General features: G+C 37.5%; 1 protein-coding gene across 1 annotated transcript; it reads left to right on the top strand.

The window, feature by feature from the left end:
- The first annotated feature begins 7,736 nt into the window (after nt 1-7,736).
- Nucleotides 7,737-10,586, top strand: LOC141513545 (protein S100-A12-like). The gene is made up of 3 exons (XM_074223476.1): nt 7,737-7,866; nt 8,316-8,486; nt 10,173-10,586. The coding sequence occupies exons 2-3, from the start codon at nt 8,343-8,345 to the stop codon at nt 10,410-10,412; spliced, it is 384 nt and encodes a 127-aa protein (XP_074079577.1). The 5' UTR covers nt 7,737-7,866; nt 8,316-8,342; the 3' UTR covers nt 10,413-10,586.
- The last annotated feature ends 637 nt before the right edge of the window (nt 10,587-11,223 follow it).

Raw genomic sequence — 11,223 nt, 5'->3', positions numbered from 1 at the left:
CCTTCAATTGGGGAATGGCTTAGCAAACTGTGGTATATGTATGTCATGGAACACTATTGTTCTATTAGAAACCAGGAGGGATGGGAATTCAGGAAAGCCTGGAGGGATTTGCATGAACTGATGCTGAGTGAGATGAGCAGAACCAGAAAAACACTGTACACCCTAACAGCAACATGGGGGTGATGTTCAACTATGAAGGACTCGCTCATTCCACCAGTGCAACAATTGGGAACAATTTGGGGCTGTCTGCAAAGGAGAATACCATCTGTATCCAGATAAAGAGCAGTGGAGTTTGAAGGACTATTCCCTTTAATTTTGAAAAAAAAAGATATCTTATTGTCTGATCTTGTTATCTCTTAGACTTTTTGTCTCTTCCTTAAGGATATTATTTCTCTATCATCACACTCAATTTGGATCAATGTACAACATGGAAACAAAGTAAAGACTGACAGATTGCTTTCTGTGAGGTGGGGGGAGGGAAGTAAGATTGAGGGGAAATTGTAAAACTCAAATAATTTCTTTAAAAAATAAAAAAAAATAGAAAGTAGGTTCCTTATGGGTTGGAATTATTTTTTTTTCATTTGTATCCCAGGACTAAGAATATTGTCTTACATGCAGTAGATATATAATAAACATTTGTTGAAATGAATCAAATTGGAAGCTACAGTCACCAGGAATTTCCTGATTTAGGAATTTAGAAATCCCAGTGGTTTATCGATGCTTCCTCCTCATGCTTTTCTTCTCCCTCCCTCTGTGATGCAATTTCTCCAAAATGCAGTCTTTTCAAAGGACAGTCGTTTGGTCAGTGTGGAAAAACCTTCTAAAATTCAGGTCCAATCTCACCTTTTTCATGAACCATCATTACACTATCCCCCCACATCAGTCAATATGCTGAATTAGACCTGAGTGGTGAAGATTTAGATCTTGGAGAAATCTTAGAGACAGGAGTCGCTTTGAAGTAAAGAAACTAAGCTCCATACATATTGTGTGACTGTCCTAGAGTCACACAGGCTAGTAAGTTGAACCTGAGGCAGGATTTGAAGAGTTCCTGATTCCAAGGTCAGTAGTTTATCCACTGATCTTAATCAAGTCAGTATATACTTTTTTTATTTTTTATTTTTTAGGTTTTTGCAAGGCAGTGGGGTTAAGTGGTTTGCCCAAGGCCACATAGCTAGGTAATTAAGTTTCTGAGGTTAAATTTGAACTCAGGTATTCCTGACTCCAGGGCCAGTGCTCCATCCACTGTGCCACCTGGCCACCCCTCATTTTATTTTATTTTTCAGTATATACTTATTAAGCACCTACTAAAACACTGTGCTAAGGTGATTCTAGGGTTATAAAGACAACAAGAAAGTCCCTACTCTTAAGGAACTCTTTGGTATTTATTAATTTAATGTTCTAAGATTATTTTTTTCTTCTAATTCTTTTTTTTTCTGGTGATGCAATCAGGGTTAAGTACTTGCCAGGGTCACACAATTAGTGCCAAGTATCTCAGCTCCTCCTGTCTTCAGGGCTGGTGCTCCATCCACTGAGCCCTCTTATTCTTTCATTTGTGTACACATCACTCATTTCACAAAGGGTATATGATTTAATGTAATGGAATCATGGAACTATGGAGTCTTAAGCAAATCACTTCATCTCTTGGGGCCTCAGTTTCTTAATGTGAAAAATGATGGGATCAAATCAGATAGTATATAACTTTATATACATAAAAAACATAATCATAATACATAACATAAATAATAATAGTATATGATTCTAAGGAATTGTTAAGTTACTGAGCTAAGTCTTAACATATCAGCCTGTCCCTTCCCCAGAGATTAAATTTTCTTAAATGAAATAAGTAAATAGAGGGAAAAGAAGAGAGGTCACATTTATAGATTTTCCTCATAACTATCCTGTGTGGAAAGTATTCATTTATTAGTATTTACATAAATAAATAAGGAAGCAAGGACCCAGAGAAGTTAAATGACTTCCCTGCAGTCACACAACTGCTAAGTATCAGACTCAGATCTCCTGACTCTAAGTATACCATTTTGTTTTGTTTTATCTTTGTTTTTTTCCCCCACAAAATTATTCTGCTAGTTGGAGCACTGCAAAGGGTGTTAAGGGACTGTTCCTTACTAGTGTCAAGGACTAATACCAAGGTCAAGGGAACTGTTTCATATTTCTCAGTACTTAGGACATGTTTACTAACTAATTGATGATCAATTCACTGAACAAGAGACCAATCCATATTTCTAAGACTTTTCAGAAAGAACCCCAGGTTGGGCATTTTTTCTAAAGTCAGACAAGAGAGGCACTGCTTTCATTTTTCTAGTTGAATCTCTAAAAATAAAGAGATAAATTTATGAAATCATAATACAAAATTTAAATGAAAAAAATGTTGATACCACCCCAGCTCCTAACCTTGAAGAGTAATTATGAAAGTTCAGTTCTCACTTTTCACAGCAAATGTCGAATATGAGAAAGGCCACAAGGAGGCACCAGAGGTCTTCCCTGCTGGAACATTGCTTTCATGGATAGACAAGTCTGTTTAATCATGAGGGATTATTTGTCTTGGGGTCCTCTGAAATCTGTGCTAAATCCCTAGCTAACTGCTCCCTTTTCTCGTCTTGGGACTCCTACTCTCAAGCACTAGTATCAGTTCAGGAAATTCAAATCAATTAAAACCAAATATGATTAGAGAAGTTCTTCTGCTAGCTGGAAAAATAATAAATAAAATTCATCACACTAAGCATAGCAAATGCCAATAATGTCACTTTTTATAATCTTTGTTCCCTACCCATACCTCACCCCCTTAAGCCTAAAATTTAGAGGGCACACTAACCTTAGAGGAAGGTTATCCAAAGCTTTATTGAAAGCTTTATTAGCTTTACAATATTTGCACAATCCATCCATTCATTCCATAAGTGTTTTCTAAGCAGCTACTGTATGTGCAGAGTCTGCTTAGATCCTATGGAGGGATAAAAAGAAAATATGATCCTAACACTCTGGAAGTTTACAATCTAACTTACAATATAGATATCAATATTCACGGAAAGTTAAGCAATACTAGGCAGTACATAAAGAAGTGGGCAAAAAAATTAAATGCTACTGCTTGAGCACCATAAAGATTCTAAATCTGAATTGTTATATGATTATATTAGAGGGTCTCTAAGATCCCTTCTCACTTTGAGATTCTATATTCTGGGAAGAGTCATTAGAGTGTAAATATTCCTGTCAGGTTTCAGTAATCAGGAGAAGCTTTCATGAAAGACTTAGGACTTGCACTTGCTATTGAGGAAACTAAGGATTCTAAAAATCAAAGGTGAGGAAGGAGTGTGTTCAGGGCCCAGTGGGCACACTTGTTATCTTGGTTAAGGTTCCATATCTGGTTCCATGAACTCCAGAGTTTGAGAGTTCAAACAATTTCTTTAACAAAAACATATCTGAAAAATGATCATTGGGAAATAATTGTGGAAAAAATACTATTAATTGGAAAAAAATCTTTCTGACAAGCCCCAGCTCAAAACAATCTATCAGGATTTTTTTTTTCAAAAAGACAAGTAAAAACAGAAAAAAACTATAGACAATGAGATTAAATAATGTAATCTGAAAGAAAGTTTCTTGAGGTTTTAGGAATGTTTTGCAAAAATCCTGAAATTGTTTCTTCTTGCCCAAAAGGCCATATTTGGGTTCCAAATCAACCTCCCTGGAGGTAATATGGATTCAAACTGCCCATTGTGGCAGTGACTAGATTAATTCAAGCAATCTGGTCCACAACAACATACAAAGGCACAGAATTGGGTAATGGAATACCAAATTTGAGGAACAGTGAGTAAGTAGTCCAGTATATACAGTATATATAATGAGTGAAAGGGAATAATATGAAATAAACCTGGAAGGTCATCTGGAGTCAGTTTGGAAAAGATGTTAGAATATGAAGAGTTTACATTTTATCCTGAGGCAAAAGAAACCCACTAAAGTTAATAATTCAATTAGGAATTTTATTTTGGCCACTTTGTAGAGTGTGAATTGGGGAAACGATAGATTGTAAAGTGAGGTTCCAAGGAGGAAAGAGACTACTGTGACTGCAAAGATGAGAAGTCATGAGGGCTTCAAATGGAATAGCAGCTATGAGAATGGCAAGAGGATGAAAGAAATCTTGAGGTAGAAACTATGAAATTTGACAATCAAATGGATGAACTAGAAAGTTATCACTGCCCTCAACAGAAAGAGGAAAGTTTGGAAGAAGGGTAGGATTAGGGAGGAAGTTAATGTTTTCCCTATCCTCAACCCAGTTCCAGTATGAAAACAAATCCAAAACCAAGAAAAGCCAAATATGCCTCAGGGCAGCAGGTGGGGCAGTCTTACCCTCTCAAGATTCCCAGAAAAGGCAGGTACACTATGAAATTATGGGATGACAGCAAATAAGAGTGTTGAGACTATGGAGAAAGAGGAAGCATTTGCAAAATAAGCATTCCTTCACAATGCCTCTTACATGGGATCCCTCATTTCCATTCTCAAGCTTGTAACACTTTTTCACCACTTCATTGCAAGCACAATTGTCTTCTAAATGCCTCCCTACCTACACATGTTGCTAGAATAATTCAGTATCTACTTCCTATAAAATTACTCCCAACCCATCCTTAACCACCGATCAAAAATTTCCAGTACTCCTCTATAGTTTTCAGGGTCAATGCCAGGCATTTCTAATCTAACATTCAAAGCTTCCTTTATAATTTAACATTCTGATTCCATTCCTATCCTCCCCATTTTTACCTTTCACCAATTTTCTCCATGAACCCTCATCTAACTGAATCACAGACCACTTATTGGTATGTTAATGGAAATTCCTTTCATATATATATATTGGACTGATGGTCACTGAGATACTATTCAATTCTGGAAGTCTGTGATTTCTATGTTGTGATTCAGACAATTTTCATTTCTTATTAAGCATCTTCAGATGCAAGAGGCCATTTAGTCCATGAACTCTTATCCTTTTTTTGTCATAGATCCCTTCTGAAGTCTACCAAAACCTAGGGATCCTTCCTCAAAATAATGTTTTTTATACAAATAAGATAAAATACATATGATTAAAAGAAAACCAATTTTTCTGAAATAGAATTATCAAAATTTTTTAAAACAAATTTATAGATTCCCCCCTCCCAAGTGAAGAGTCCAGTCCAAATCTAGTCCAAACCAACATGAATGAGGCATAGAAATTGATTATTTAACCTCTACCAAAGAAGACTTCCAATGAAAGAAACCATTATTTCCTCAGTCAGTTCATTCTACTTCAAGACAGTTCTAATTGTTATTAAAAAACTCTTCTAAACATCAAAGTGAAATCTTTCTAAAAATCTAAGATCTACAGAACAAATGTTCATTGTCAGTGATCATGCCTTCCTCCCCTAGCTGCTTCTATCAAACCTCATAGGGCATGGTCTCTATTTCCATAGAATCATATAATTTCAGTCTTGGAAATGATCTCAAAGTATCACCTAGTCCAACAGATACATGGGGGGAAAAAATCATTTCCCTTTTGATTTTGCATTATCATTTCTTTGTTCTAGGCCCTATGCCTCTAGTGATACAACTTTCATACACTTTTAAACTGCCTTATGATATTGTTGGCTAATTTTGAGTCTATAGTGCTAAAATCCCAAGGTCTTATTTGTTTAGTCTACTTTTTAATCAGGTCTCCCCAATCCCATCTTTGTGAGCTTGACTTTTTTTTTTTTAGGTTTTGCAAGACAATGGGGTTAAGTGGCTTGCCCAAGGCCACACAGCTAGGTAAGTGTCAGCCTATATTTCTAGTTTATAGAAATCTTTTGAAATCCTAAATATGTACTGTACCAACTATTCTTTTCAACTGCTAATCATCTGCAGATTTGAAAATCATGTGGTGTATGCCTTCATACAAGATACTTACAGGGGAAAGAAAATAAACATTTAGCTTAACATTCAAAGCTTTGTACAGGATAAATCCTACTAGCTCTCTTCACCACACTGGCTTAGCCCTTTTTCAAATGGAAGTCTTTGCTCCCACACTTACCTAGACCAAAATTGCCTCCAGAAATAAAGAAACTGGGAAACCTTTCTGGGCAAAGAAGCCAATCTTTAATAAAAGAAACAAAAGTAAGCTCTATAATCTGTCCAGGACAGTCTGAGACCCTAAATAGTAGAATTCAGAGTTATTTATAGTTCTCTAGATTCATGTTGGGTGCAAGTAGGCTAGATGTGGTGTAAATGGTCAGTTTCCTTTTACTCAAGCAGGCTCTTGGATCAAACTAGCCATGATGTCCCAATAGCAGCTCATTACATATGATATTACAGTAACTGCCTTAGGTTTATTTTTATGTTCTTATAAACTTTTTCATATTATAGGTTAGGTTCACCTTTTACCCAACAAATTTTAATATAAAGATGATCATAATTATATTCCTACAGCTAACTTAGCATGGGGATTTCTCTGGGACTACATCTTAATTTCCATTACACCCAGACTTTTACCTGAGACTATATTCTTATTATGAATTACACAGTTACCTCTTATTCTATCAAAATTATTGTAGCTGATAAAAGATTAACAAGGTAATATAGAGCAAGGCACTCAAGACAATATTTGTTGTTTTTATACATTGCACTCCCCATTTCAGCTTTCTGTATAAATTCTAGCCATTCTTCAAAAGCCTTTTCAACTCCTCCATTGTCTTCCCTGAATATTCTGCATAAAACTTCATTTCTCAGCCAAAAGAAATTTCTCTGAATTTTATAACACTCTATAATTCTCAGTAAAATGGAGAAATCATTGGTCTTAGAGTTAGAAAACCTGATGTGTCAAGAGAATGAGACATAAAGTCAAAAGACCTGAATTTAAATTCTATCTCAGCTAATTGTGACCTTGAACAAGTCTGAGATTTAGTTTCTTCATTTATAAGAGGAAGGGATTAAAGCTAAATCTCCAACTTCATCACATCTCTAAATCTTTGATCCTCATGATATGGGTCTGAGACCTGACTCTCTTATATATTAGTTATAGATCTCAGCTAGGTTCCTTCATCTCTGAATCTTTCTTTCCTTTTCTGTAAAATGGGAAAATCAGATTAAGTGACCACTAAGGTTTTTAGCTCACAAGATCTATAATTCTTATTCTCTTAAACTCTAGTTTACTTGTTAAATTTTGGTGAATATTTACAAGATGGGCTTCTCAAGAAAAAGTTTCTTAGTTATCACATATCCCCTAACACCTAATACTAGGTCTAGAACATAGGAGACAATCAATAATTTTTATCAAACTGATAAATTTAAATTACTTTGTGCAGAATACTATAGCAGACATTAGAGAAAACACAAATTTTAGAAAAGTCAAGATCTCTGTCCTCATGGAGTTTAGTCCCTAAAGGAATAAGGAACATATCAACTAACTCTAAAATTTGCAAGTTAAATGTCTTTTGAGGTCAGTTGTGGTGGTGAAAGCCTATAGTCCCTGCTGCTGGGAAGGAAAAGAAAGATTTATTTCCTCCCAAACCAGCTTGGAGTGGGAGGAGGGCTTAAGAGTTAAGGGGAGAATTGAGAATTTCACAAAAAGTCAAAGAAGAAATGTGAACAGTTCCCCTTCTCCTTCTTTTTCCTCTTCCTCCAACCTCTGCCCTGACCCCACCCCCCACCCCACACACACACCCTTCCGGGTGGGTGACAACTCTGCTCAAAATTACCAAACTACACACCTGTGAAGCAATCACTGAGGAAAAGAACAAATCATCCGCCCCTGGCAACAGTCTTAGAGCCCAAGCGGGGCACTCCTATAAATGACAGGCCTGCCCCGCTTACTCTATTCATCTCTGTGGAGCAGTCAACCCTTCTCCAGCCTTAGTGGTAAGTCAAGAAGCTCCCTGGGTCAGGGTGGATAGGACTTCCACAGCCTTACTTTGAGCAGAGGCTATTTCTGATCTGCCACTCCAAGCTCAGGGATACTTCCACCTCCTCTACTATTTGGCATCCCCTCAACTTCTTTAAATTCTTCTTTAAAATCACCTTTTTTTATGAATCCCTCTGTTATTAACTCTCAGTTTGCCCATCCTGAGCTCATCCTATCCCTTCTTATTTAAGTAACATTTCCCTGAATCCTTTGTAAACCAACCTGAGTGACCTTAAGGCTGAAGTCTGCATGTGTGTACCTCACCCTAATTTAGCTCACCCGTCCTCCCTCAAGTCAGTTTGCAAGCTTCCCTGTGCCTCCCTTTATATGATTGCCCACCCTCATTGCCCACTCTCCTTGGCCAATGCACAAATAAAGCATCTCAACTCATTCTTCTTTCATGCAGACTGAGAGATCAAAATCAACCAACACAATGGAAAATTGTACAATGAAAATTGCCTTGCAAAACTTTGTTGACATCTTCCACCAATACTCTGTCCGAGGTGGAAACCCAGATGCCCTGAACAAGAGGGAAATGAAGCAGCTGCTGAACAAGGAGCTTGTACATTTCATCAAGGTGAGGACTGGAGGCAAAGTGGGGAGAGGTGAAGTAAATGGCAAGGCTCAGAGGTCCCATGGGCTTCAGGGAAGACCTTGGTTTGGAGTAGGACAACAGCAGGGACCTGAGTTTCTAAAGGATTGCCCTCCTGAGAATCATTATGACCTTAGAAGGCTATATCACTCTTTGGGTCCATGATGAGAGAATTCAAGGATGCAGGATATCAATTTCTCTGGACATTTTTAATTGAGTTATTCTGAGAATCTTACAATCATAGATTTAGAACTAGAAGAGACCCTAGAGACCATCCAACCCAATCTATCATACTCCCCATCCTCACTTTACAGATGAGGTACCTGAGGCCAAAGAAAGAAAGTAACCAAAGGTTTCATAGCCTCCTTTTCATAACCCTCTAAGAACAGAGCCTAGATTCAAAACCAATTCCTCTGAATTCAAATCCAGGGATCTTTCTACTACTCAAGTATGCCACTTTGCACAAGTATTTTCCAGACCTTCTTTCTATGCTACCATAATGGGAAAAGTCCCATTTCTATTTCATCCCTGGACTAGGATAAGAACAGAAACTGAGATAGCATAGGCAAGGATCACAGGAGATGTGTTCAGAAAAACTGGATGTTGTGCCAGGCCAGAAGTGAACTGGTCCTGGTTAGAAGAGATGAGACTGTGGGCCAAGGTTTGAATGAGGGACATAGCTTGGTTTGTTTGTTTTTTTACCAGGCAGTAAGTAACAGCAGTAAGACTATAAAGCACTTTAAAGCTTAGAGTGTGCTTTACATTCATTATCTCACTTGAGCCTCTCAACCACCTTGCAAGGCAAATGCTGTTACTAGTATTATTTCCATTTTACAAAGGAGGAAACCAAGACTCTGAATGATTAGATGACGTGTCCATGGTTATTTAGTTACCATTGTTCTGAGACAGGATTTGAACCCAAACTGGCAGCCAAGAAGTGGGTTGCTTGTTGTATGGAGTGTCTGGAACCAGATTCAAATGCAATTGGGAAAAGGTTAACAAAATAAATCAGCATACAACACAGATAATGTTAATTTGTGTTTTCTAAGTTATTGCATCATAGATCCACTTTTATGCACCACTAGTGCAGCAGAGTACTAGATATGGCATTGGGAAAGTTCTGAGTTCAAATTCTGTCTCAATTACTTATCCTTAACCTAGGTAAGTCACTTAATCTTTATTAGCCTCAGTTTCCTCTTCTAGAAAATGGAGCTAGGAATAACAACTACATCACAGGGTTGTTTAAAGATCAAGGGTGATAGTACATATAAAGTGCTTAAAGTGTTAAATAATTGATATTTATTTACTACTATCATGCTTCCAAGTGTGGAACCCAAATTACTAGCTGAGAAGATTCTCTACATAGTTGAAATTGCTATGAAATTTTTAAGTAGTCTTATTTTATCATAAATCCTATCTATAGTGCTGGTGTTATCATTATTTTTTATTTATAGAAGATTTAGGGAGGGGGGAAATGGATATATGCTGTCCATTAGTGAAACCATGTTGTCATAGCCCTGGATTCTTAAAGATGCATCCTCACTAGTGTGAACAAACAGGTCTCCAAGAGAATCAGGATCACTTCCAGGAGTCCCAGACTATGAATTTAACTTGCTCCTTAGCACATAGCTTCTAGTGATCAACCTTATCTTTTTCTTCCCTCTGTCCCAGAACTCCAAGGATTTGCAGTGTGTACCTAATCTCTTTAAAGAGCTGGACACAAATCAAGATGAAGATCTTAACTTCAAGGAATTCGTTGTGATGATAGCACGCTTAACCATGGCCACTCATGAAAAGATGCACGAAAATGCACCTGACAAGGATCACCACAGCCATGGGCCTGGCCTTGAGGGGCCTACAAAGGGTCAAGGGCATTCTCATTGTGGACAAGGGCATGGGCATTCTCACTGATGGTAGAGAGGCAAAACCTCCCTCGTCTTCACATATATCTTCCCCCACCACCAAAGAAGTGTTTAACTTCATAGAACCAAAAGAAGGAAGGCAAAAAATAATTGGGAAGGGGGTGCTGGTGTCCTGGTGACCTTAGAAATATGATTGGGAACAATAAAGTTTTTCTTTGAGCCATTCGTTCTTCTGGTTCTTCATTTTTCCCTCCTCCCCCACTCCAACATTCCCAAGACTCTTTCCCACTGGGGCAAAACTCAAACCAACTCTGCCTAACTATCCCCCCCCCAAAATAGTGACTTGCCTTCTAAATCTATCCATTAGTTAATTTATTTATTGAGTCCTTAGCAGCTGCTAGGGACTATGGGAAAGACATAGATAGAAGAATGTATCAGAATTAGTATCTGCCCCCAGGGATTTTACAATTCAGATAAGGGAGCCCGTTTACTACACCTTAACAGTATAAGGCAGAAAATGTAAGCTAAATAAATGTTACAAACTATAAAAGTTATGGGGGTTCTAGGGAGGGAAAAATCATCATGAACTGGGAGCAGGGAGAGCTTAACAGAGGAGGCCAAAAAGAGATGTCACCTAAACTGAGCTTTAAAGGATGAGCAGGATTCTGATAGTAGGATAGTAGGTAGAGGACATTATACATTGTTGGGAAAAAAATTGTATAAGCAAGGTACAGATTATGAAAATTCCAAAGAATATTTAGAAAATCTAGAATAGCAGAGAGCATATTTTGAAATTAATTTGGTTAGAGCAGAAGTTGCCTGTAGGAGAGCAGAGGGAGATAAGACTAGAAAGGTAGACT

Source organism: Macrotis lagotis, chromosome 2 (assembly GCF_037893015.1).
Source record: "Macrotis lagotis isolate mMagLag1 chromosome 2, bilby.v1.9.chrom.fasta, whole genome shotgun sequence".
NCBI lineage: Eukaryota > Metazoa > Chordata > Mammalia > Peramelemorphia > Peramelidae > Macrotis > Macrotis lagotis.
This window is presented reverse-complemented; position numbering and strand designations above follow the sequence as displayed.